At 38.0% G+C, this 26679-nt stretch overlaps 8 protein-coding genes, 1 long non-coding RNA gene and 1 other non-coding gene across 11 annotated transcripts; 6 read left to right on the forward strand and 4 right to left on the reverse strand.

Annotated features, from left to right (window-relative positions):
* Positions 1 to 6: 6 nt before the first annotated feature.
* On the forward strand, positions 7 to 1092 carry LOC17893247 (RING-H2 finger protein ATL77). Its single transcript, XM_006299226.2, has one exon. It carries the CDS (start codon positions 197 to 199, stop codon positions 842 to 844), a length of 648 nt encoding a protein of 215 aa, XP_006299288.1. The 5' UTR covers positions 7 to 196; the 3' UTR covers positions 845 to 1092.
* A 197-nt stretch (positions 1093 to 1289) lies between these two features.
* LOC111831575 lies at positions 1290 to 6868 on the reverse strand. The gene is made up of 3 exons (XR_002834663.1): positions 6787 to 6868; positions 2701 to 2765; positions 1290 to 2148 (listed from the first exon to the last, which is right to left on the reverse strand). It is a non-coding gene; the product is annotated as an uncharacterized LOC111831575 (long non-coding RNA).
* Positions 4552 to 5565, forward strand: LOC17892365 (RING-H2 finger protein ATL78). Its single transcript, XM_006299780.2, has one exon. The coding sequence runs from the start codon at positions 4716 to 4718 to the stop codon at positions 5379 to 5381; it is 666 nt and encodes a 221-aa protein (XP_006299842.1). The 5' UTR covers positions 4552 to 4715; the 3' UTR covers positions 5382 to 5565.
* A 2341-nt stretch (positions 6869 to 9209) lies between the features above and the next one.
* LOC17890797 (actin-2) lies at positions 9210 to 11520 on the forward strand. 2 transcript variants are annotated; one of them, XM_023785444.1, is made up of 4 exons: positions 9210 to 9410; positions 9944 to 10408; positions 10493 to 11106; positions 11198 to 11520. In XM_023785444.1, exons 2-4 carry the CDS (start codon positions 9955 to 9957, stop codon positions 11261 to 11263), a joined length of 1134 nt encoding a protein of 377 aa, XP_023641212.1. In that variant the 5' UTR covers positions 9210 to 9410; positions 9944 to 9954; the 3' UTR covers positions 11264 to 11520. The 2 variants fall into 2 exon arrangements, with proteins under 2 accessions (XP_023641212.1, XP_006297920.1); XM_006297858.2 differs by having other exon boundaries at positions 9210 to 9405; positions 9942 to 10408.
* Positions 11521 to 12032: 512 nt separating this feature from the next.
* On the forward strand, positions 12033 to 13923 carry LOC17890720 (pre-mRNA-splicing factor ISY1 homolog). The gene is made up of 2 exons (XM_006298156.2): positions 12033 to 13092; positions 13644 to 13923. The coding sequence occupies exon 1, from the start codon at positions 12186 to 12188 to the stop codon at positions 13086 to 13088; it is 903 nt and encodes a 300-aa protein (XP_006298218.1). The 5' UTR covers positions 12033 to 12185; the 3' UTR covers positions 13089 to 13092; positions 13644 to 13923.
* Positions 13924 to 14072: 149 nt separating this feature from the next.
* On the forward strand, positions 14073 to 14898 carry LOC111831579. The gene has a single exon (XM_023786311.1). It carries the CDS (start codon positions 14189 to 14191, stop codon positions 14780 to 14782), a length of 594 nt encoding a protein of 197 aa, XP_023642079.1. The 5' UTR covers positions 14073 to 14188; the 3' UTR covers positions 14783 to 14898.
* Positions 14899 to 15127: 229 nt separating this feature from the next.
* LOC17892761 (putative proline-rich receptor-like protein kinase PERK6) lies at positions 15128 to 18203 on the reverse strand. Its single transcript, XM_023786509.1, has 7 exons — positions 17490 to 18203; positions 16529 to 17194; positions 16371 to 16441; positions 16204 to 16280; positions 15923 to 16067; positions 15662 to 15823; positions 15128 to 15574 (listed from the first exon to the last, which is right to left on the reverse strand). The coding sequence occupies exons 1-7, from the start codon at positions 18169 to 18171 to the stop codon at positions 15284 to 15286; spliced, it is 2094 nt and encodes a 697-aa protein (XP_023642277.1). The 5' UTR covers positions 18172 to 18203; the 3' UTR covers positions 15128 to 15283.
* A 365-nt stretch (positions 18204 to 18568) lies between these two features.
* On the reverse strand, positions 18569 to 18642 carry TRNAT-AGU. The gene has a single exon. It is a non-coding gene; the product is annotated as a tRNA-Thr (tRNA).
* A 103-nt stretch (positions 18643 to 18745) lies between these two features.
* LOC17890801 (ras-related protein RABG3f) lies at positions 18746 to 20945 on the forward strand. The gene is made up of 6 exons (XM_006298499.2): positions 18746 to 18917; positions 19582 to 19708; positions 19987 to 20133; positions 20215 to 20295; positions 20393 to 20538; positions 20628 to 20945. The coding sequence occupies exons 1-6, from the start codon at positions 18865 to 18867 to the stop codon at positions 20692 to 20694; spliced, it is 621 nt and encodes a 206-aa protein (XP_006298561.1). The 5' UTR covers positions 18746 to 18864; the 3' UTR covers positions 20695 to 20945.
* Positions 20946 to 21327: 382 nt separating this feature from the next.
* Positions 21328 to 23491, reverse strand: LOC17893371 (polyol transporter 5). The gene is made up of 4 exons (XM_006297333.2): positions 23288 to 23491; positions 22848 to 23194; positions 22425 to 22724; positions 21328 to 22263 (listed from the first exon to the last, which is right to left on the reverse strand). Exons 1-4 carry the CDS (start codon positions 23439 to 23441, stop codon positions 21454 to 21456), a joined length of 1611 nt encoding a protein of 536 aa, XP_006297395.1. The 5' UTR covers positions 23442 to 23491; the 3' UTR covers positions 21328 to 21453.
* Between the last annotated feature and the right edge of the window lie 3188 nt (positions 23492 to 26679).

Here is a 26679-nt window from a genome sequence, read left to right on the forward strand (position 1 = left end):
AGAGAGAGAGAGAGAGAAAGAGAAGTTTCCAAAAACAACAATTATCTCTCTAAATATTATAATATTCCCTAGTCCCCCCACTCACTAACTCAGTACCATCAAACTATATATAATCACCACTTTGAATCACCCAAGGCAACAAACCAAACCAAAACCACCATAAGCTAACAAACAAACAAACACAGAACAGAGAGAGATGTTTTCAGATCACTTACCTTCTTCATCTCAAGTCTTCCAAGAACACTTCATCTCCAGAAAATTGCTTCAGCAGTTTCATCACACCACTACTCAACAAGCTCATGTACCTGATAGGAACAACTTGAGCGGCAACGTTCTCCTGCTGCTCTCTATCCTTTTATGTGGTATCATCTGCTCTCTCGGGTTGCATTACATCATTCGCTGTGCATTCAGACGCTCTCGAAGTTTCATGATCTCTGATCCCATCTCTAGCCCCTCCACACCACGAGGTTCAGAGGAAGTAAGCAAAGGGATCAAGAAGAAGGCTCTCAAGATGTTCCCAGTAGTCAATTACTCACCAGAGATTAACCTCTCAGGGCTCGGCGAGGAGTGTGTCATCTGTTTGTCTGATTTTGCTGCCGGAGAACAGCTACGTCTGCTTCCCAAGTGCAATCACGGTTTCCACGTTCGCTGCATCGACAAATGGCTTAAGCAACATATGACTTGTCCGAAATGCAGACACTGTCTGGTTGAGACATGCCAAAAGATCTTAGGTGACTGCGATGAAGCTGATCAAGTGCCAGCGACCCCAACTGAGAGCATAAGTATTAGAATTGCTCCTCTAGAACCTGAAGCAAGAGTAGCCACTTTTAGAGAAAGCAGCTAGAGTATGCCAACAAACAATCATATTTCCAGAATATGGTTCCCCAGCAAGATTATAGATTTTTAGATTTGAACACAATTTATGTCTCTAGCCATAGGATTTCAAAACTAAATACACCAGAGTTTTTTTTTATTTGCATTTTGTTGTGCCTGAAGCCCAAAGTGTACAGAGAATATACCTTAAGGCTTTCCTAGGAATCATAAGTTCATCAGACTTATCTTTTTTCATTTTGGGCGGAATCTGATTCTTAACTCCTTTGCAATACTCACAGTCACAGCCAAGGCTAGCTATTGAAATCGTCATCTGCCAATAAAAGTTTGATAAATGCTTTTCAGAGAATTCCTCTGCGTATCCAAATCACAATCACAGGGTAGACGTACTAAGTACCCACTACTTTTGAAGGTCTTAAAAGAAATGGTTTTGATGAAGCTCCTGACACCAAAATCCAAAACCACAGTCATTACAAACAGTACTAAGACTACAAATGCGATATTGGTCTGGTCTAATTGGTCAGATTCATTCACCAACTTGGTACATTATAGCTAAATCCCCATTCGACCCACAGTAAGTTATCTTGGTAAAAATAAATAAGGGATTCTTCCTCGCAATGATAAAAAAAGTAAACTCGGTGTGTTTTGAAAAGGGAAATGGACCCAACGCATAACAAGGTCAAACTAACCCACCTAAGTCTGTGGTTAATAGTCAAACCTAAAAGCTACTTTGAGGAATGCTTATAGTATTCTAAGACATCAGGCAACACCAACATGGTATGGGATCATAATGGAAAGCTCCACTTAAACAATCTATCGTTTTTCTATAACAAAGAAGGAGCTGCCGAAAGTGATAACACATGTCTATTGGCCTATGCATATATGCTATTGCTATGGCGTGTCTATTGGCATTGATCTGCAATTACATACTCAAAATCCAATTAGTAGTAATTTAAAACCAAGATAAGAGACAAAACATTTCCATCCAATTTAACGAACATGGCTAGATTTCCAAGCATCTATGTGACTCAGTGACCGTCTTGAGAATACCTCAACTAAGAGAAGTTGACGTCTAAGGAATTCTAAATAGTGTTCTCTTATTTTACAAAAAATGCTTGATATCTTATCCCAATCTTTAACAGATTCTCCTAATATCAAACTCCCCGTCCTGAAACTGAAACAAATCCGAGGCATATATTGTTCAAAACCATCTAAATAAAGTTGGAATCCGTAACCCTCAGTAAACTATTAATAACTGATCATTATTAGCAGCATGCTGAGATTATGTTTTCTATGTCACTGTGAGATCTTGGAATCCTGCAGTTTAAAAGGGAACAAGATTTCATAAACAAAAGGAGCTCCAGATAAAGCTCCAAGATCCTAGTCACTTGTGATTGGATGGGAAATAGATAAAGTGCCAGGCAAAAATATATTTTACACTGCCCTATAGTAAGAAGTGGAAGCTTAAGAGCGAATAAGGCTTTGCATAAAAAAGAAGTTTCATTGGTTAACAACATAAGAATGTGACTTACAGGTAATACAGGTCCACTATACATCTGAGAGATACGAGATGGTATCAAATCAAATTTTGTCATATACCATACTCCGAGGGGGAAATTGCAACAAAATGTAAGAAGCAAGACTATGTAAGACAGAAGCATTACTAGGCACAAAGTAAAATCTGATTGTAGCTGTGAAAGAGATGGTTTTAAATAGTATCATAGAGCTTTATGCAAAGCCCTCGTTTCTGGACTAAAAACTTGGATCAATAAGAAGATTCATATCTGAACTTTTGGATTTAATGGCAATTAGAGATTCACATAATTCAGAATCGTGCAAATAAAAAATGGAAAAAGTCTGTCGGCATACCATTGTAGAGGATAAAGGTGGACACAAAGGTTGTGCCAACACATCTAAACACCGCAAGAAGTTCTCTACATATAAGAAAAAGGAATGATTAGTGGGAAAGATTGATAAAATATCCTACTGACAAAAAAGTTCACCAAATGAACATCAATGAGAAATGGAATTGAAAGGTAATGAATAGGTCCCACGAAAGACAAGTCAGAGGAGAGAACATCAACAATGAATTAGACAAAGAATTAAAAGAGATAAGAGCTCTGTATTAGAGAACTGTATAGCACAAGAAGAAATTTAATTAGTGTGCTCCTGAAATTAGTTACGTGGCTCTTCAAACACATTTTAATCAAATGCATCCACAAAAAATGTTCCAAAGACTACTTATCTCGTTGACCAAAGAAAAATACTACTTATCTCAGACTCATTCGACGAGATACAGTGTATTAATACAACTTAACTAATGCTTCAGGCTTTCAACTACTCACATCTTATTGCTCTTTCTATATTCCTTTATTTTATAATCACAAGGTAGGAAAACCACCAAATCAAGAATGTCAACCAAAGAATACACGAGTATCACATGGTATTCTTAAGCACCATAAAGCAATAAAGGCAAAGTTTATCACTTTCAGGAAGGGATAAAAAACAGACCACTATATGTTCTTACCAGCTATATGGAACCTAGTGGCATAAACAAAAGAAAATACAAATCATTTTCAGATAGACTTACAGCCTTTCTGTAATTTTCAAGAGAGAGACTGGTGAGAAAGGATATATCTCCCCTGCTTTGCCAACATCAACAAATTGGCAAAAATATAAAAATTTACGGCAAACCAATGCTTAACGAAACCATTATCAAGTAATAAGACTAAAAGTAACTTTACATCTTCATCCAAAATTCTTGCTTTAGTTACGAGCAACAGTAAGACGTTCTAGACTCATGTAGAGTGCACTGTCAATTTATAGTAAAAGACAACATATCCATAAAGTAGGGGAAAGGAAATTATATAAATCACTTGCTTTAGCTATGATTTAAATCATATGTACGAGACTGGCTTAGAGAAAGGAGCGGAGCTGGACACTAATTTAGAGTGATCTTTATTGATAAAAGTAGCCTTTAACAGGTATCATGCAAGGGGATTTTTGCCTTCTGGCTGCTAACAACTTTGGTTGACGGACAAGACAGGCTTCCTGTTTTTCCAAACAAAAGACCAAAAACTGTAACAAAAGAAGTTGAAATTTGAGGTGAATAAGGAATTGTCTACGTCAAGTTATCTTATCTTATAAGACGCTAGATCCAAGTGATGAACAAACAGCAAAATACCATACAATAAAAAGATACAGTGTATGGAGATGTAACAAGAACTCAATTCATAAGCAACAAGAACTACACATGAAGCCACTAACCTCAACTTTCATTAACATATGAATTTGCTTTAAATTTATGTACAACCTAACCACAAAAACCATATCAAATAACTTATATGGGAAATTTTTAGATCTACATCAAAGAAACTCAGCATAGATGGATGTCACTGCATAATTTTTATTAGAAGTCCGGATGATTAGGAATGAACAGAGAGGCCAGTGACATGAACCAAGACCAAAATATGTCAAATCTAAATACTATCCCAAAGATGGAAAGTTCATGGCTGCTCTAGCTAAAGCTCATGGGTCCCTGTAAGCAATTCTTGGTGATTTGATTTGCAAAAGCCACTGCCACATGTCACTACCATTGCGCAAATGGTATGATGGGCCCATTTTCAATAAGAAAGCACACTAAGATTATACAAATTCAGTGGAGAATCCATGAAAGATGCAGACTATAAAAATAAAATGAAACACTAAAGGACCTTGCTAATTTTGCTAGCGTATTCCACCAACCATACTTCAGAAAATATAACTAAATTAATTTCCCATTAAATTTTAAAAAGTATATGGAAACCTTTAGCTTTCCACTATATATAGAACCTGCAGCAACAACCTAGATGATCTATCTATCTAACTCTTCAAACTAGGTTATCATGCCGACTGCAACTTCTGCTTTCATTACCAAACAAACTGAGCTCTTCCAAGATATTCGTGGAGAGTTTTACTCAAGAAGACTACTACTCCATACAGCTTACCAGCCACCTATCACAGCATCACCGCCGTTTGCAGACGCTCATGAAGCATCACACTCCTACACAAGTCATATGAGCTTTGATGCAAATGTTGTCATGGTCCTATCAGTCCTCTTATGTGCACTAGTTTGCTCACTTGGACTGCATTCAATCATAAGATGTGCACTGAGGTACTCCAATTTATTATCATCTGAAGCTAGTGACGAGCTTGCAGTTCGCTTCGCCAACACAGGAGTCAAACAAAAAGCCTTAAAGAGTTTCCAGACGGTAAGCTACACTGCAGAACTGCAGTTGCCTGGCCTAGATACAGAGTGTGCCATATGTCTCTCGGAGTTTGTATCCGGAGAGCGAGTCAAGCTTTTGCCAAAGTGCCACCATGGATTCCATGTCCGGTGTATAGACAAGTGGCTCAGTTCACACTCATCGTGTCCCACCTGCAGACACTGCCTCATTCAGACTTGTAAAAAGATAGCTGGATGCAGTACGACGGCATCATCACCTAATCAGCAACAGAACGTGCATATAGCACCACTAGGACCGGAATCATTGATACACGGTTTTCGCTGAACACAGTCAACTACGCTTAACTAGGCTTAGGTGCAGTTATGTTGTAAAACTTGATATATATGTACTACACACCTTTAGAATTAGTCGAATCCCAAATTATCAGCAGTTCAATGTTCAAAAAAACTTTATCATTTCCACTGTAAAGTTTCAAACATTATGACATGTTGTTTTCTTCACTCTTAAATGCCTAAAACTGTACATTCCAATAGAAGATCTTAGACTCACGTGAGTAAATGAAATTATAAACAACTCAAAAACCAAAGATAAGGAAGCTGAGAAGGCAAAACACTTCAAACCAACGAGTTAAGTGGGGGCACCAATCAACTTGGTCAACTAAGAGAATTCCTTAATCTCCCAGCTCTAAGCAATTCCCAGGTTATTAAAACATGCTATGCCACTAGTTTCTTGTTTGATAGTGATTATCATATTGATTAATACCAAGCTATGTAGAATAAATAAACTAGCCCTCCATAATAGAAGACCTTTCTTGTTTTTCTTTACCGACCTATAAGTACATTGAGTAGGCTATGATGATGATCAGACAATAAAAAAAATGTGACAAACTAAGCCACAAAGAATTCTCAAGACCCCACAAGATTAAAAGGCTTTGATATAATCCACCCAAAATGAAAACACCGCGTAGATTAAGAAACGGCATAAAGTAAAATGGAATCTGAGCATGAAAACCACCGCAGAGTCAAATCAGATGATCATAAATAAAATGAAATGGGAGGTTTAAGATATTGTACTAATCATAGAAAGTAAAAATGGTACGATAAATTAACAACCAGTATCAGTGATGTCAAATATCAACAATCTATTCTACCAAATCGAGCTCGCAGATTCTGTACCTTTTAAGAGCCAAAAGCAATCATTTAGCACTCAAAACGAAAGAGAGATGGAGAGCAGTAAATGTAACAGTAGTGTGGTTTATACTGCCCCTAAATAGACAACCTTTGGAATATATCGAGAGACACAACTACAGGTTAAAACTAAACATACATCATCAGACCATATTTTCCAAAGTCCAGTGGTGTCCAAATCCAACTTACATTCTATTATACAATGAAAAAAAAATCTATATACTATACTTCCAATTGAATTAATTGAAAACCATAGCAAGATGCACAATAACAAAATTAAAAATCGAATACATCAGTTCTGAGATGCAGAATGCTACACACACACAACATGTACGAAAACCCTAGACGTGCCAACGAATTTCGAAACACGCATCATTCCTACAGCCTAGCAGCAGACGGGATCAGTGAGAATGTAAACTGTTTGAGATTCGCCCTAACCAAATTCAACCTAGTGAGAATTGGGTGAAATTGTCTTGAGAACTCCAGACGAGATTCAAATGAAATTGCAAAAATTAGGCTCTATAAAAAGTGGAGTTTGGTACCTCAATCGTTGACGAAGATCGAATTGGAGCTCTGAACTCTGAAGAGTGAAGATCATCACTTCTCTACTACATTGGCGCCAACAGTTTTTCAGTAGTCTAGGCAACTAGACCAATTAGAGTTGTTCCGGGTCATGTATAAATGGGCCTATAGATAAAAACCCATAATAAGTAAAAAAAAAAAAGATAAAGCCCATCATGACGGTTTTGTCCATTGTTGATCATATTTGGGATGGTTAGCCTAAATATAATCACCTAAAAACAAATAAAATGGTTAGCTCAAAGATATGATCCATGTAATAATTGACTAACTTTAATAATTCAGCTATATATTATCATTCATTATGTAAAAGTGCATCATACCTCAAAGTAATATCAGTTTTGTCCCCAAACAAACAAAAAAAGGAGAAGTAATATCGGTTATTAATGTTATCAAACTAATTTTGGAACCATTTTCTTGTTAATTTACTTTATATATCTAAGTATCTAACTATTTTAACGTTCAAATTTACTAAATGTGTTAGTGAAAAAATGTGATTAAGAACTTTATTGTGGGTCGACCGTCGATGAATATATTCATCTCTAGCAGTTTTGCAAGTAGGGTTTAATTAACGCATTTTGAATATAGGTAATATAGATCCATAATCCAGAAAAGAAAGAAAACTTTATGGGTGGATTGTGGTGCACCACTACTAGTAAAGTTGAGAAAAGCTAGATCTCTGGGATCAAGCAAAAACCATTTTAATTTACACATACCAAATCCAGAAAAGAAACTAACCTTAATTGACTTTTCTCCAACAAAAGATATGAACGTGGCCTGCCATATATATATATATATGTAGCTTTATAATTTTTTTTAAAAAACACATGAACGTGGTCTGGCCTGCCTTACATAACCCAAATAATTAATAAGTGAGAATTAAATGTAATCATAATAGTAGCAATGTACAATGTGAATATGTCACAGAAGTAGTTTTTTTGTTCGTAATGATGGACACAACGTTTTCGTAGGTGCCAGCCTTCATCTTCCCACATTCTTCTTTATCTCTCTCCCTATCTCTCTCACCTGGTACGATTGTAACCGGCACGTGCCTTTCACGTGGATCGCCAAAAAGTTGACTTTTTCAGTTTTAAATCAATCTCTCAACAAACATTAAAAAAAAAGGTTATGATGTGATGATGAATGATTTAGTTTGCATTTTTTTCATTTTTCTTATTAGAACTTGAGGATTGTAATGTTAGTATATTGTCCATGTCTTTCACAGTTTCACTTACCGTAACCGCAAGATGATTCGATCTTAACTACGCCGTACGTTTATATGATCAGTTTTGTAAGCTAACTAGATGGGATCCAATCATCTAATACACAAAATCACAATATATGCGTCGGTCCACTTTCTATACTAATCGCATACGTTACCTCACTGTATGTATATAGTTAACTATATTTCGTACTATATTCTATTTATAGACAAGGCTAGGTGGTAATAATACAAGGCTCCATGAAAAAAGTGCAATTCAACAACAAATGGTATCTCAAATATATCGATAAGTATCTCAGGTATAGTCTTATCGTGTAAGACCATCCTTCAAGGTGGAATAAGATATTTTCTTTGCAAAATTTAAAGTTAAGATCCCACTTTTACAGATGTCCTAAGACAAGTTTTAACACTTCTTAGATTAATCTGGCAGATGGTATATATTGGTATATCTCAACTCAACATATTAGTTAGACATTGTATTTACGATAAAGAACTATATAATAAGATGAACAACTATAATGTGTGGGTCAGCATATATAATGAACTCACCACAATATCGTTTTGACGAGTTCGGAGGTAGTAGCCATTAGTTTAATACAAGTATAATCGTGAATAGTGAATACGATGAAATAGTATCTTCTAGCTAAGTATTCTATATATATCCGTAAGCAGCAGCACATCATGAACGTCACTTTCTTTCACGGTCTGATATATATATATTAATATTCCCCTCTCACGAATTAATTATGATCCAAATCCTAAATATAAAACGAATTAAATTACGTTGAATTTTATGAAAATTCCTAATTTGTGAACAAGCCAACCACGACGACTAGCTTTGGCCTGGATTTGACTCGGTTTAAGTTTAGCAGCCTAAAAGAAAAAGAAGAAAAAAGAATGGAGCTGTCATTTTACGCGAGCCGGTCACAGTCATAGAGCCACCTCAGCAAAACAATTAATCTTGAAAGAAAGATCCAACGGCTGAGATGTTTAATTAAGGGTATTAATCAGCTAACACGAGGGAAAAGGCTGTCTGACAGCCAGGTCACGTTATCTTTTCCTGTGGTCGAAATGATTCGTCTCTGTCGATTTATTATTATTTTTTGAAAGGCCGAAATAAAAAGTTTGTAGAGGATAACACCCGCCTATATAAATTCATATATTTTCCTCCTCTTTGAATTGTCTCGTTGTCTCCCCTCAGTTTCATCGGCCGTTCTCTGTATCTCCGGCGACTTCAAGAGAGAGAGAGAAGGAAGAAGAAGATAAAGTGAGAGAATAAGCCAAGGCTTCTTTCTCTTGTAGATCGCCTTGTTTTCTTCTTCAATCTCGTCTTCTTCCGCTTTTCTCCATCTTTCTTTCAACAAGGTAAAAATGAACTCTCTGGATCTACTTTATATGTTGCTGGATCTCGATCTTGTTTTTTTTGAATTTCCTAGAGATCTGGAATTGCTTCGATTTGGATCTATAAAATCTTTTGATTTGACTTGAATCGATTTCAGTTGACCGATCATCTTTAGCTCAAATCCACCGGGATTTTTTTCTTGACTTTGATCTGATTAGGGATAGATCCATAGTCAGATTACTGTTACGTTTGTGTTTTAACATTTCTTTTTAGTTTCGTCTCTAATTATCTGGGAAATTATTTGTAGACGCCATTTGAAATCTGAACTGTTAAGGTTTAGATTGAATCTGAACTTTAAGGTTAGATGAAGTTTTGAGTGCGGAATCTATTGATTGAGGGATTTTACTGAAAATTATGTGTTCTTCTTTACATGGATGTGTTGTAGTTGCAAGATTATCTGTCATAGGATTAAGTTGAAATTTGAATCTATCAGGGTGTGTACCTTTGATTCAGTCGGGATTCATTTCACTGTATTAACTTCTTTGTGTGTTTGCAGCTTCATATAAAATGGCTGAGGCTGATGACATTCAACCCATCGTCTGTGACAATGGTACTGGAATGGTGAAGGCCGGATTTGCCGGAGATGATGCTCCCAGGGCTGTTTTCCCAAGTGTTGTTGGTAGGCCAAGACATCATGGTGTCATGGTTGGGATGAACCAGAAGGATGCCTATGTTGGTGACGAAGCACAGTCCAAGAGAGGTATTCTTACCTTGAAGTATCCGATTGAGCATGGTGTTGTGAGCAACTGGGATGATATGGAAAAGATCTGGCATCACACTTTCTACAATGAGCTCCGTATTGCTCCTGAAGAGCACCCAGTTCTTCTTACTGAGGCTCCTCTTAACCCAAAGGCCAACAGAGAGAAGATGACCCAAATCATGTTCGAGACCTTTAACTCTCCAGCTATGTATGTCGCCATCCAAGCTGTTCTATCCTTGTATGCCAGTGGTCGTACAACCGGTTAGTACATATTAGGCTTTTCTCTCTGTGTTTATACTCATTTTTCAATTTCAAACTGAGCTCTGATTGTCTTCAATTGAACAGGTATTGTGCTGGATTCTGGTGATGGTGTATCTCACACTGTGCCAATCTACGAGGGTTTCTCTCTTCCACATGCCATCCTCCGTCTTGACCTTGCTGGTCGTGACCTCACTGATTACCTCATGAAGATCCTTACCGAGAGAGGTTACATGTTCACCACAACAGCAGAACGGGAAATTGTAAGAGACATCAAGGAGAAGCTTTCCTTTGTTGCTGTTGACTACGAGCAAGAGATGGAGACCTCAAAGACAAGCTCTTCCATCGAGAAGAACTATGAATTACCAGATGGGCAAGTCATCACGATCGGTGCTGAGAGATTCAGATGCCCAGAAGTCTTGTTCCAGCCCTCGTTTGTGGGAATGGAAGCTGCTGGAATCCACGAGACAACCTACAACTCAATCATGAAGTGTGATGTGGATATCAGGAAGGATCTGTACGGTAACATTGTTCTCAGTGGTGGAACCACTATGTTCTCCGGTATTGCAGACCGTATGAGCAAAGAAATCACAGCACTTGCACCAAGCAGCATGAAGATTAAGGTCGTTGCACCACCTGAAAGGAAGTACAGTGTCTGGATCGGTGGTTCCATTCTTGCTTCCCTCAGCACATTCCAGCAGGTAAAAATTGACCGGAGCTTTTTCGATTCATCCTTGTTTATAATTTGCAAATTTAATCAAATGCTGAGTATTGTATATTTGTGTTCTGTAGATGTGGATCTCCAAGGCCGAGTATGACGAGGCAGGTCCAGGAATTGTTCACAGAAAATGCTTCTAAGCTCTCAAGATCAAAAGTTGGCTTATAAAGCTGGGTTTTATGAATGGGATCAAAAGTTTCTTTTTTTTTCTATTTGCTTCTCCATTTGTTTGTTTTATTTCCCTTTTTTTTGTTTTCGTTTTCCATGATGCACTTGTGTGTGACAAACTCTCTGGGTTTTACTTACGTCTGCGTTTCAAAACAAAACCGCTTTCGTTTTGCGTTTTAGTCCATTGTTTTGTTAGCTCGAGTGATCGAATTGATGCCTCTTTATTCCTTTTGTTCCCTATATAAATTTCTTTCAAACCTCAGAAGAAGAACCTTGAAACTCTTTGCAATGTTAATATAAGAATTGTATGAGATAAAAGATTTTATTGATTTGGTTTTGAGTATTAATTTGAGACCTCCATCTTCATCTTGGAATTGTTCTTCTAAATAGTTAAAGCGATACATGTTTTCCATTCAACTAGCACAACAAAGTCAGATAATTAAGTTAGCACCACTTTTTCATGTTTCAAGGTTTACACCTCAACTCAACTATTACGACTTGTGTCTTTTACATGATGCAAAATGTAACTTCATGTTGCAGGAACTTCCAATCGATCTTGTTACTTGTTATTATCAAAGCACAATTGTGTTATAATGTTGATGCCAAAAAGTCATCCTTGGGTCCTTTATTGATGCTACATTTGGGCTAATAGATTGGGCCTTACTAAGGCCACTTTAAAATAATTATTTAATTACGGAATATGAAAAAAACCAGGGATTCCAGCTTGAAATCTCCAATTAACCCAATCTTTCTCCTTCGCGTCTCTCTCCCATTTACAATTCTGCAAATTAGGGTTTAAGCAAGAAGAAGCTTGAGAAGTGTTCGATTTCTGCTGTTGGTTCTTCTTTACTTTGAGATTTTCAATAGTGCAATCGAAACCTCTGAAGATCCAAGATGGCTCGTAATGAAGAGAAAGCGCAGTCGATGCTCAACAGGTTCATCACCATGAAAGAATCTGAGAAGAAGAAGCCGAGAGAGCGTCGACCTTACCTTGCATCGGAGTGCCGAGATCTAGCTGAAGCAGACAAATGGAGGCAACAAATCCTTCGAGAGATCGGTAGCAAAGTGGCTGAGATTCAGAACGAAGGATTAGGCGAGCATCGACTTCGAGATCTAAACGACGAGATTAACAAGCTTCTCAGGGAGAGATATCATTGGGAGCGGCGAATCGTTGAGCTAGGTGGTCAAAATTACTCGAAACATGGGGCGAAGATGACAGATCTAGAAGGAAACATCATCGATGTACCGAACCCTAGTGGTCGAGGTCCTGGGTATCGTTACTTCGGTGCTGCTAAGAAGCTTCCTGGAGTTAGAGAGCTTTTTGAGAAGCCTCCAGAGCTGAGGAAGCGTAAAACGAGGTATGATATATACAAAAGGATAGATGCTAGCTATTACGGGTATAGAGATGATGAAGATGGTATTTTGGAGAGTTTGGAGAGGAATGCTGAAGGATTGATGAGGAAAAAATCGGTGGAGGAGTGGCGGAGATTGGATGAGGTTAGGAAGGAAGCTAGGAAGGGAGCTACCGAGGTTGTGAGTGTTGGAGCTGCAGCTGCTGCGGCGAAGCAGGTGTTGTTTGAGGAGGAAGAGGATGTGGTGGAAGAGGAGAGGATGGAGAGGGAGAAAGAAGAGGAGAAAGAGAGGGAATTTGTGGTGCACGTTCCACTGCCGGATGAGAAGGAGATTGAGAAAATGGTGTTGGAGAAGAAGAAAATGGATCTGCTTAGTAAGTATGCAAGTGAAGATTTGGTTGAGCAGCAGACGGAAGCTAAATCTATGCTCAATATTCATAGATAGAAAGGTGATAATATTTTCTTGCAAGGGTTAATCATCCATCTATATATGTAGTTCCTTTTGCAGTTCTTGATCAAAAGTTTGACTGATTTGTTGTGTTTTTAAGAAATTTTGATCAGTTTTTCTTAGAACTTGTTGATGATTTATATATTATTGCATCCTAAATTATGTTCCTAGAGAATTTACTTGTTCCTGATTTATATTTCCTTAGTCATGGTTATCCTTTTCAAGAGCATCATCAGCTTAGAGACCGTGAGTTGATATGAGCCAAATGTTTTGCAAGGTCTTTCCAGAGAGTATGATAAGGTTTTTGTCAAGTAATGTCATATAGCATGATCAGGGTATAGGAATATTCATTGAGGTGCATGATCATTTCTCTTCAATCAGTAGTTTCGCTGACCTGAGTAATTGACCTTGTATTGAAATTGTTATTAGTAGTACGCTTACATGTGGATTTGCGGCAACTGTTATTTCAATGGGCAAATACTCTGTAGAACCACTTTGGTATCCTCTCTTAAATGAAATCTTAGAGACTGATACATCTCTAATGCCTCTCAGTCTCAGATGCACTGTTTTACAAACATACTCTCCTGCGCTTGTCCCGTACCTACAGAAGGAATGAAGTTGGGCGTTCGGAATTGGTTTATGGGAAACAAGTATGAAAGACTTGAGAAGAAGAGCAAAGTCAGAGACAATGGAACTTGGAACTGAACTCAAATTATCTTATGTAGCTAGACTGTAGTATCTTTGTACTTCTGAATGTCTAACAGACATCCTGATAAGATAATTGAATGTCATGCACAATATCGAGGTTTATGCATCGTTCCTTTGGCTCTCACTAGATTTGCAGAGACAAGCTGAGACAACCACGAACCGCATTGTTGATTTGTCCTGGTTCTATCAGCCGTAGTATTCCATATTGATATACTGTCTCACTAATATTTATTGAATACGGACAAAACATCCAAAATCCGAACAAGACCGTTGAGATGGATAATAGTTATGTCTGGAGATACGAACCACACCCACATGTTCCCCCACACATTCACCAGACCATCTCTCTCTAACCAAAAAAAGACACTTTTCTCTTCTCAGTCCCATCCATGGCGGACTACGAAGACGAAATCGACCACCATAACCAAGCCTTCATCCCCAAAGATACAGCTCTACAAGCCCTGAACTCCATAATCCAGCTCCACTTCGAGAAAACCCTTGAGAAGAAACGAGCCATTGACCAACAGAAGAAGAAGCTCCACAAGCTGTTTCAGCTCTTCTTCATTTTCCTCGCCTTAGTCTTCTTCTCTCTATCCCAACCCTCAGGTCGTCTCCACTGCCGCCATTGTTGGGCACCCATCTGCCTCCTTTCCTTCTCTCACCTCTTCTTCTACGTCTCCGTGGCTCAAACCCTCCGTTGCATAAACGGCTTCAAGTACCAGCGTCGCTGCCACAAGCTCACTCTCGGCCTGGCCACACACAAGCTCCGGTTCATCAAGTCAAGAATCGCCGCTGGTGATTTCCTCGGCGGCGGCGACGGTGACGAGGCCTCGGCTGCTGCTTGGGATCTGGAAGTTCCTTATCAAGAGCCACCAGATTGCTACTTTGGCAAGTTCAAGAGAAATTGGGCTCTCTACTTTGGGTTCTTGATCCTTCTTTACACTTTCATGATCTCCTTCTCTGTCGTTGTCCTCTGTTTCTGAGATCTCTACTATGGCATTTTCGTAATATTCACACAAAAAAAACCCCACTGTGTTTCTTATCTCATTCATTAGTCTTCAGTTTGATATAGAAATAAAAAAGTTAGAATCTTTGAAGATTTGATTCAATCTGGGTTTGTCCGGATTACAAAGATTCTGTCAAAAAGTTCCTTGACCATCTCATATATAAATCGAAGGATATCACTAAAATGATGGAAATTTTGAGATTAGATTCAATCTGGAGTCAATTCTTTTGTAGAATGATAGAATCCCAAGTTAGTTAATAAGAGAAATGGAAATCACAATTGAACATTAGTATGAGACAATTAGCATTAATAAATCAATTAATCACAACCAAAAGTTTTGAATAATTTTTTTTTCAGAGACACAAACACATATCAACGATGACAAAAAAAAGAAGATAAAAAGAGTTATAAAAAATTTCACAGGGAAACAGAACACAAAAACACAGCAAGGAAGATAGTTTGAAACTAACAGCTAAAATCAAAGCTCTCGGTTAGGAGTGGTTTTGTTGTTGTTAGCTCCTCCTCTACGAATCTCCTCGCTGCTCGAGGAAGACGGGTCAAGCCCGTACTCACTCGTGTTCCCGTACTCGCTGCTTGCACCGTACTCATGGCTATCCAAAGCCACTTTCCTGAACTTCCTCATATCCGCACTGTAAGTGCTTGAGTCATAGTCCGAGCTCGATCCCCTCCCGAGGAATGAGCTCTGCCCTTGTTTCCCTCCTTCGTTTAGATCGTCCAGCGATGCATCTCCCTCTAGAGTCCGAACAATCTGTTTGAACATTGGACCATAGTGATCATTATATTGTCTGTTAAGTATATGTTTTAAACAGTCTTCATGTTCAAAAGTATAACTTGCCTGGCTCATCTTAGGCCTGCGTCTAGCTGAGTGCCTGACGGCTGCAGCGGCACAAGCCACCATTCGTGCCATCTCATGAGGCTCGTATTGGTTCTCGAGCCGTGGATCAACTAGTTCACTGTAATCTCCGTCTTGTGCTGCGTTTAAGCACAAGGGTCTTGCCTGTGTTAAAAAAAGTACCCAAGTTTGCATTAGCTCACAAGATACTAAACAGAGGACCCATTAATATACGGAATATATATTTAGTATATGGTTACGCACCCAGTCGACCAAACTGTCTTCCATTTCACCAGTGAGATCAACAGGTCGGCGTCCGGTAACGAGCTCAAGAAGCATCACTCCAAAAGAGAAAACGTCTGATCTGTCTGTCAGTTTACCGCTGGAGGCATACTCTGGAGCCAAGTACCTGTCATTAGATTGATTCACAATTTGAGATTCTTGGATGAGATTATATGATTCAAGAACGTTTCTAATATAGAAGCAAGGGCTACTGGAAATTGCATGAACAGTTTTCATCAACTGATTGTGCGTTTTTTTATTACCCGAAAGTTCCCATGATACGAGTGGAGACATGTGTTACATTGTCTTGAGATAGCTTTGCTAACCCGAAGTCTGCAACCTACAGATTTGAGCGAGTCCAGTTTTACAGAAAGAAAGAAATACCAAAGAATCTGCAAGCATTAGGATTCAAAATCACAAAAGAAAATACCTTGGCTTCAAAGGATTCGTCAAGAAGAATGTTTGAAGCTTTAATGTCTCTATGAATGATTTTTGGATGACCTAAGTCAAGAAAACAAATTTGATCACATTTCTAATATAACCTTCCCTAATAAGATGGAAGAGCTTAGATTTTTTGGTATGACTCACAGTCTTCATGTAAGTAAGCAAGTCCTTTAGCTGATCCCAAAGCAATCCTGAGCCTTGTAGGCCAATCAAGAACATTGCCACTTTTACCGTAGAGATGGAACTCAAGTGTGTCATTAGGTAAGAACTCATATACCAACATTCTCTGTCCTCCTGCAATACAATACCCAACAAGAGACACAAGAAACCGATGATGAACTCGACTAATGATATCAACCTCAGCCTGAAACTCGCGCTCTCCTTGTCCGCTTCCCGCTTTCAGACTCTTCACGGCAATCTCTTTCCCATTGGGAAGTATTCCCTTGTGAACATAGCCGAACCCACCTTGACCTAACAATCTTGCTTGAGAGAAACCTTGAGTTGCAGCAGCTAGCTCATCGTAGGTGAATGTGCTCTTGTTGAAACCTAAAGCCACTGAAGGGTGAGGTGGTGGTAGAGACGGACCATGTGGACCTGAGTAGTTTGAGCTCATGTCGCTGCTGTTTCCGTTGTTCATACCGCCTGAGACGAGCGGTGGTGGTGGTGGCGGCGACGGTTGCCAGCTTCCAGGTGGTGGGGGAGGCGGTGAATTCATCCAGCTATTATTCCCGTTTGATCCAGGATACTGATGAGACAGATTCATTACGTGATCGCTCTGGTTATTGTATTGCTGCTGTTGGTATTGATCACCTAAAATAAAACAGAGACTTATTTTTTTACCTTGTTTCTTAAGTAACAAGAAAAACTAAAGAAAACCATGATTTAAAGTTTTTAACTACATTATTTCGGAATATTGTGATATTCAAAAAACAGTACTCGAGACATGGTGTTTCTATGATATCTCAAAAGGGTTGTCATATGTGATTTTGAGGTTCTTTAGAACATATTCATGAATTAGGTTATCATTTAGCTTGATGCACAAGAAACAGTTCTAAACTAGAAACTGGAATAGGATAGGGCTAGGTTTGATGGGTTTTACATTTACCTTTGCCGGAGGCGAAACCGTTACCTGTATAATACGGCATTTGATGCTTCTTTTTCTTCTTACGACAACAACAGACGCAGAACAATATCATAACAAGAAACAACAGTCCAGCACCAGCCACAATCCCTACGATAGCACTCGTGTTCGGTTCATTGTTTCGTGAGTTGGAGCCACCGCTTGATTTAGGTGGAGCTAGCGCTTTCGGTGGGGAAGAAGAGTTACGGTCGGAGCTTCTCGAAGGAGGAGGGGGTGAACGATTGTTGCTTCCTCCGCCATTGTTTTTGCTGTTGTTGTCATTGTTATTCCCATTGTTGTTGTTGTTATTCCCATTGTTGTTATTGCCATTGTTGTTATTACCATTGTTGTTGTTGTCTTTGTTACTCCCATTGTTGTTGTTGTTGTTGTCATTGTTGCTATTACCATTGTTGTTGTTGTTATTGCCATTGTTACCATCATTGTTATTGTTGTTTCCTTGAGGAGATGGTGGAGATTGTGAGCCTGAAGAAGGCGGTGGAGGCGAAGAAGAGGAATCCTCCGGGGAAGGAGGAGCTGGTGGTGAAGGGGAGGATGATGAATCAGGAGGCGTGGGCGGAGGAGAAGATTGTTGCTGGTTGTCGGATGATGACGGAGATGGTGGTGTAGGGGACGGCGGTGAATTCTCCGGGGATTGCCCCTCCGCCATAATCTCTCTTTCGGTGTTTTCTTTTTGTATATGTTCTTTTTATTGCGAAGCTCTCTCCTTTTTTTTGTTTGTTTAACGAGAGAAAGCGAGGGAGAGAGAGAGATGAACAAAGAGAGAAACACAAAACCTCTTTGTGTGTTTCAAATTCTATTTTTAAAGTGTGCTTTTCAAATCTTTGTTGTTTTTGTTTTTTTTCTACATTGGTAATGTCTTCTTTTTGTAAGGTCTATATTTGGGTAATTAATACAGCCATGCAAATTATGTACCTACAACTAAATTTGTAAAACAATTTTAAAAAATTTACAGTCAAGAACTCGATGTTTTTTCTAGAAATAAAATAAAATATTAGTTGTATAAAATAAAATGACTTAAAAAAAAGTAAATGATGAAAGAAGCATGCTCTCGTTGAGAGTCGAACTCAAGACCTCCCGCTTACTAAACGGGTGCTCTAACCAACTGAGCTACGAGAGCTGCTTGTTTGTTATATTAAAACAAATAAATAAATACTGTTAAAACAGAATAATTCCTCCTCACTTTATGATAAGAAGACAAAATACTAGTCGCCTAAGAAATAAGAAGACAGATCAGGAACAGCTGAGGAGGGCACAGAGAAAACACCCTTCTTCCTCTCAACATTAACCAGAGAGATCTCTCAGCTTTCCTTCAAACCTCTCTTTTCTAAGATCCGATTCGATGCCGTCCCGTAGACGTACCCTCCTCAAAGTCATCATCCTCGGCGATAGCGGGTTTGTTTTCTCTTTTTATGTTTATTTTGTTTTTCTTCTACAAATTTTGTTAATTTAGTGGTGGTTTTGAGTTTTCTGATGTGTAATTAGGTGGTTTCTTTTTCTGGGGTTTTCTGAGATTTTAGGTCGGGTTTATTCTATTTCCTTTCCTTTTAAGTGATTGCTTAGGTGATTGCTTGATTTGTTGATCAATCCCTTTGGCGACTGCTAAATTTTGTTTCCTTTGTTTTGTTAATTTAGAACTCATAATTTGAATTTGATCTGATGTTAGGTGGTTTTTTTTTTATCAAGGTTGCTTTTTTTTTTCTTTTTTTTTTCATGGGGGTGTTGTTGATCCAAGTATCAGATATTTTCTTTGGTTAAATTTAAATAATTGAGAATGACATAGTCTCAAAACTAGTAACTTTAGTTCACTATACCTCTGTTTTAGTCTATAGATTGTTTTCAGTTAATCTTGTGTTTGGTATTCACTTGCTGGTTTTCCGACAGCATGAAGTTTCAAAGTTACTTATGATCTGATGTTTGGTTTCTTTAACATTTTTGCATGTTCTTGTCTGCATCTGATTTGGGGGTACTTAATTTGTGCTTGACATTCTGGATCATGTTGGTTAAGGTTTTGGGGGTACTGAATGTATAGTATTTTTTTAACTTTTGGTATTTGCAGGGTGGGAAAAACCTCTTTGATGAATCAGTATGTTAATAAAAAGTTCAGCAACCAGTACAAGGCTACCATTGGAGCTGACTTCTTGACCAAGGAAGTACAGTTTGAAGATCGTCTTTTCACTTTACAGGTTCTTACTAGTGTGCTTCATTAATCAGTTACTTACTTTTTTTTTAAATAAGGTTCATGTGGTTAGCTCTATGGCGCTTTTAGTTTTATTTAAAAGAGAATTGCTGACTCTGAGCGGAAGGTATTAGCTTAAAAATATTAAATGAACTAATAAGTTTCTGCCAGAATCTTTCAGGCTAACCTTGTTTGTGATTAAATTTGGTGTGCACTGCCTTCCTTGCTTGAGCTGGAGAACAAAACTTACTTGTTCCGGTCTTTTCTTTTTTGGTTTATTTCCAGATCTGGGATACAGCTGGACAGGAAAGGTTTCAGAGCCTTGGTGTAGCCTTTTACCGTGGTGCTGATTGCTGTGTTCTTGTATATGATGTCAACTCCATGAAGTCATTTGACAATCTGAACAACTGGAGGGAAGAATTTTTGATCCAGGTAACCATTTTTATGCTAAACCCTGTCGACAGATTCTTCATAAGAAGCAAATCTGTAACGCCAGTATAATATCCCTTGCAGGCGAGTCCATCAGATCCAGAGAATTTTCCATTTGTTCTTATCGGAAATAAGGTTGACGTGGATGGTGGGAACAGCAGAGTGGTATGTAACTATGTGCTTGCTTTATTTTCCATGTTTCATGAATTTTTTGTGAGATGTAACATTAATGTCCAAATACAAACTATCAAAATGATCGCAGGTTTCAGAGAAAAAGGCTAAAGCTTGGTGTGCTTCAAAGGGGAACATTCCTTACTTTGAGACCTCTGCCAAGGAAGGTACTAATGTGGAGGAAGCTTTCCAATGCATTGCCAAGAACGCACTGAAGAGCGGAGAAGAAGAAGAGTTGTAAGTTTCTAAACAATATTACTTGATACACCTTTTTAATATTTGTGGGTCTGTTTTCAACAGTTTTTTTGTCTATTCTCTTTCACTAGATACTTGCCAGACACAATCGATGTCGGGACAAGCAATCAACAGAGGTCTACAGGGTGTGAATGCTAAGGACCATCAATCACAAGAAGGAAACGAGGCTTCTCCTCCCATTATCTCCTTTCAAAAGTTTGTCTCTAAATTATTACATGGTGTAAATTTTTCTTTTGTGTGAAAGAGGGATGAGAGAACAAAGAAAAGAAAATAAGGAACCCTAAAAAAGAACGAGAATTGTTTTGTAGTTATTTGTGAGTTTTTATTTGAAGTGATGGTTTTAGTTGAATGCTTCAAGATTTATAAATCATCTCAAATTTCAATTCCAATGTATGATTGTATCTTGTTCAGTTGTTTGCATATAATAAACTCCATTAATTTATATTAAAAAAAAAGAACAATTTTACCAATAAGAAAACACATTACAAATTACCCATGGTCAAATCTATTATAACATTTTTACTAAAAAAGTTGATATGTTTTGTTATCTTAACAATGTTTACTGCAATGCACTTTGATTAATCTAGAAAACTAGTGGGTGATTTTGAGACGTATCAAAAGTCAAAACTATGATTTATGTTATTTTCTTTCAAGCATGTTAAGTAAACTCAATTCCTATGATTTTTTTTTTTAAATATTCTCTAGCAATTTGTTTTGTTATATATTGCAACCCTCATTACACATCACATGCACATAATAAATACTGTATGCTTTGTTTAAAATTCCTCATTTTAAATTTTGTAATTTTCATTCCTTATCATAAAACCCAATAACCGTTCAAATTTTCTACAACTTTTGAGTGCCTTTCTCCCTCCAAATTCTAAAAAACCAAAAAACTCACAGCTGGTTTGATCCAAGCTGCTTGTTTGATGCAATCTCAACCTCGGGATTTGGAATAGTCTTCTCGGGGTTCCCTTTAGGCTTATTCTTGGAATCTCTCCACCTGAAACCACTGAAAAGCTCATCCATATCCTCAAGCATCTTCCCTTGCGTCTCCGGCAAGAAAGTGTAGAAGAAAACCCAAGCCACCGTTGCAATCCCTCCGAACAAGTAAAACGCTCCTCCGGTAGTCATCCCATCCGACATCGGAAGAAACGTCATCGAGATCACACCACTCGTCACTCTGTTCACAACCACACCCAGACTCGAACCCTGTGATCTCAGCCTCAACGGGAATATCTCCGAGCTGTAAACCCAAGTAATCGGTCCAGCTCCTATAGAAAACGTAGCTACGTAAGTCATCACCGTTGTTATAGCTACCACCACAGCCCACATCACTTTCTTCTCCCCTGACTGGCCTATGATCGTTAGCGAAGTTCCTAATCCCATAAGAGACAGTACCATTCCTCCCACGCTGGTGAGGAGCAACGGTCGTCTTCCGATCCGATCGAGTAAGAAAGTGGCGACTAGTATGAATGACGTCTTCACCACTCCTACTGCTACAGTCGCTAGAAGCTGTTGGTGATCTGTTTTGAGTCCCGCGGTTTTGAAGATCCTCGGGGAGAAGAGAACCACCGCGTCGATTCCCGAAGCTTGCTGGAAGAAATGGATTCCGAGTGCGGCGATCATAACACGACGCACGGCTGGAATTGGTTTGATTAAAAGCTCTCTCCAAACTCCTTCTCCATGGCTGTTCCTCCTCGACACCTGCAAATTTAGATAAATGAGTTCAAAATTCCAACGAAGGACTCGCGAATTCGAATTCAATTTCTCTGAAATTGTTAAATTGGGGGAAAATCTGGATTGCGAAATCGAAAAATGAGAAATTAGGTCGAAATCTCGAATTTGAAATCGGAGGGGTGTTGAACCTGAACAACGTCGTCGTGGCAATCGGCGGGAATACCGGCGGCGTGTTTGATGTCTTCGAGACGGAGAGCAGATTCGGCGGGGGAATCAGAGGTTTTGTCGAGAACGCGTTTGGCTTCGCCGAGACGGCCTTGCATAACCAGCCACCGTGGAGATTCCGGCATAGCCAGAACACCGACCGCGAGCACCACTGAAGGTATGGCTCCTACCCCGAGCATGAGTCTCCATCCCAGCTTCAACGGAAAATTCGAGAAGGCCAGGTTCGATACGTACCCGAGCATGATCCCGGCGTTGATGAACACCTGTACACGTCACCACAACACCTTTGCCACGTCAGATAACATTTTATTTTTCCTTTTTTTTTTGTAATACGACGAAAAGTCAAAATAACCCGATGTGAACTACGTTAGTGTATATGAATTTACCTCAGGGAAGGAGGTGAGGAAACCTCGGGAAGAGGCCGGGGAGACTTCGGCGGTATAAACAGGTGCGATCATGAGAGCATATCCGACGCCGATACCGGCGACGAACCTTCCGAACATGAGGAAAGCGTAGTTAGGGGCTAATCCCATGAGGATAGCTCCGGCGAAGAATATGGCTCCAGCCAAGACGATAGTGTAACGGCGACCAATCAAGTCGGAGGTTTTACCGGCGGCGCAAGATCCTATAAGTGAAAAGATGTTGAGGATCCCAGCGAGAATACCGATTTTGAAGTCGCTAATATTTAAATCTCTCTTTATGTAAATCATCGCTCCACTCATCACTCCTATATCTGCAAACAAAACAAGAAAAAGCAAAAGCTAATTCTTATTAGAGAAATCATTAAATGAGTAAAACGGAAAAAGAGATTAAGGAGAAAACTAACCATAACCAAGGAGGATAGAAGTCATGGAAGCTAAGATTGCACACGCGAATGCATATTTGTTCATCTTTGGTGGTTTCGCCGATACACCTAACTCAGACACATGCTTCACCACCGGTGGTGCCGGCGGCGGAACCGTTTGGTTTTCCCCTGTCATTTAGAGAGGAATGGGGCGAGAGAGAGATAGAGAGGGGATGTGAGGTTTGAGTATTCTAGCAACAACTTGTGTGGTAATGAGCTGTGGCTTAAATAGACGTGGGTAGAGTCCAATAAGACAGGGGCATAATCGTCCGAGCCTATGGGAAAGCTCGTCCACAACTGTAGTATGAATAAATACATTACATTTGCATGTTTTAGTTTATTCTACAGACAAAACAAAATATATCAGTCGAAAACAAACGAAACGGCAACTAAAATTTGTATTTAGACATGTAACGTATGTATTATTAAATTTATTTTGGATTACTCTACTTCTACCAACAAAAAGCAAGACCAATTAAAAAGAAAAAGATAAATATCGGAGGGGCTTAAAGGTAAATAACGAAAAGTCAACTTGTTTGTCCATGACTCCATGTGTTGACTGTTGTTGTCGACCTGATCTTGAGGACTGAACGCATAAAAGACAGCTCAATTACTGTTCTTTCTTTCATTTTATAATCGCATTGTTTTTTGTATCCTTCTGTAACCCAAAGGTATTATATAAATTTATACACACTTAACAATATAATTAATCTATCTGTTTCAGTTGATTTGATATGATATGTGCTACTATAACAATAATTAGCATACGCCGATGGTTTATATAGATTACGCTGAGATTCGGATCAATAACTGGATATACAATCTTATTCATATGCTTTTTATAAGTCCGTAAGTACATTTCACTCTAAGTGGGAACAGAGCTTAGCCAACAATGAATGTTTATTGCTAAAAAAACAAAAACAAATGCATGATGTTATAAAATGAAGGTTCCTTCCTTGGAGAAGCCGGGTCAACACACACAACAGTCCAAGACCACATGTCTTGATTCTTGTAGATGATAAGATATATAATTATTTAATCACTCTCTAGTAATTATATTTAAAAGATTCCTGCAAAATGTTGTAATATAATATTGGATATTCCTTTGTAAATATAGAGATATGTGTGATATATTTATGGGATACATATACTTGCAAGAAACAATCAGTAGAGATAAGTCGTTGGCTTACGAGTGCAATCGCTGTTATGAAGACTTATTTGAATTATTGCTGTTATATTTGAAGACTATATATGAATTGTCAAAACAACTTGCTTCTACTTGTAGACTCTCTTAGTTGAATTACAGGGAATTAACACAAGTGATTATCAAAACTATTTCGTCCTCTTCAGAGGTCAAATTCTTCGTTTAATTTAATCATGAAATTTATGACTAAACTTAATACGTACATTACATATATATTGTGTAAGCTGATTGTTGTTGAAAGCCCACGTTATAAACTACACATAGATATAAAATCAGTTTAATATCAATGAAATTAGTAATAAACTAAATACATAAATCATCCCTTTGGTTTCTTCGGGGATGACATCAGTTTATTAACTTTCTAATTCTCTCTTTGGTTTCTTCCGGATGACATAAGAACACCACGATTTATGTAGAGATCACTTTCTCATCAACTTATCTATTTTTGGTCAAAAAGCAAGCTTTTATGATCTTTTCAACTATCTAGTTTACTACGTACTACTTATTATTTTTTTCCCTCAGTTGCTTCCTTAGCAAATCGTGGTTCTCACTCTACGATGATTAGGGCATGTATGGTAAACACTTTCTCTCACCTAACCATTATGATGAAGTGTGAACAACATTCTTTCAATATCATCATCACCTAATTATCTTAGTTATCATCAAACTTATGTCATATGACAGAAAGAAAAGAAATGCAATAGTTGAAAAAGTAAGAAAAATGGTGAAGTGAGTGGACCAAAGAAGTAGCAGAAAAGGCAGCCATCATAGGTGACCATAATAATATCGGCCAGCATGTAATTTTGGACTTCCTCAATCCTTATTGTGAGATATGATATATGTAACGACCCCACTTTCTCATTTCCAATGTGATTTTCTCATTTTGCACACATATCGTTCAATCGTATAGTTTTAATATTAAGGTGACTCTTATATGATTATAAGTATAAAAAGATATCAAATAATATTATCTATCATTTAACGCATCCCTTCACCACCCCATTGAAACATATGATAAGGAAAGCGTCGGTCTTCAAAATCCGTTGACTTCAAAGTAATATCTATGCAGTTGTCATTGGACCCATGACTCAGTAAGACAATACTTTATTATATTTTTATTTTTTTTAACTTTTAGCGTATTCTATAATTTCAACTCTTTTGTCATCACAATAATGAATTAGCTTGGAACATTATATTGTAAAAGAAGAAACTAAAAAAAAAAAGAGCTAATTACAATCTCACATTTTGATTTGTGGTTAATTTGGGTGTCTGATTTAGTTAGTCATAGCCTTAGTAGGAGAGTAATAGGGTATGGTCGTTCGTTAAGCAAGTGTGTGTAGTAGAGTCTACCTCAATTTTATACTTAAGAGAAAAGTCCACCACGTGCTTTTGAATTTATATGCTTCCTTCTTTATCTGAAAAGTATATCTCTATTTACTATACGTTTTGAATTTGTATGCTACATCTTAAAGATGAACGTGAGAGGGATAATAGATATTTCTTGAACAACAAAATCAATTAATAGATGTGAAAATGTATACTTTTTCTAAGCAACTTAAGATGCTCTGAGACAGATATTGTATTGTATACGTGAATCCAAGTTTGTGACAACTTAAGATGATATGAAACAGCTACTATCGAAAAAGTTATTATATTTCAAACAAACTCATTAAATAAGTATCCATCAACTTTGCAACATTATATTGTTTTTGCTACGGTGATTGGAATTTATAAGAAATTATACATTTTTTCTTTATGCATGGTATACGCTTATATTTATGAATCTGATCTTTCTACCATGGTACGAATAAAAGGAGAAATTGTCTACTTTGAATAAAGTAAATGGTGTCATGTCCGCAATCAATCACAATATATGTTAGGGGATACGTTGGGCCACGACTTATATCAAAAACAAAAACACATGTGCCAATCACTTGAAACATACCACAAATTCATAAAGTTCTCTGTGTGTGGTTTCTATTGACTTTAAACTCAGTGTCGTTTCAGATTAATCACCACAAAAGAATGTTGAATAATATATCTTTGTCCAAATTAAAATGATTACATAAGCAGGCATGTTGGCATGTGCTGTACGTGGAAGAAAAGGTCCTTACCTATATAGAAGATTGGTGGATTTGTGGACCAGTTAAAGTTAAGTTGTAGTTTTGTC

This window comes from Capsella rubella, unplaced genomic scaffold, assembly GCF_000375325.1.
Source record: "Capsella rubella cultivar Monte Gargano unplaced genomic scaffold, Caprub1_0 scaffold_3, whole genome shotgun sequence".
Taxonomy (NCBI): domain Eukaryota; kingdom Viridiplantae; phylum Streptophyta; class Magnoliopsida; order Brassicales; family Brassicaceae; genus Capsella; species Capsella rubella.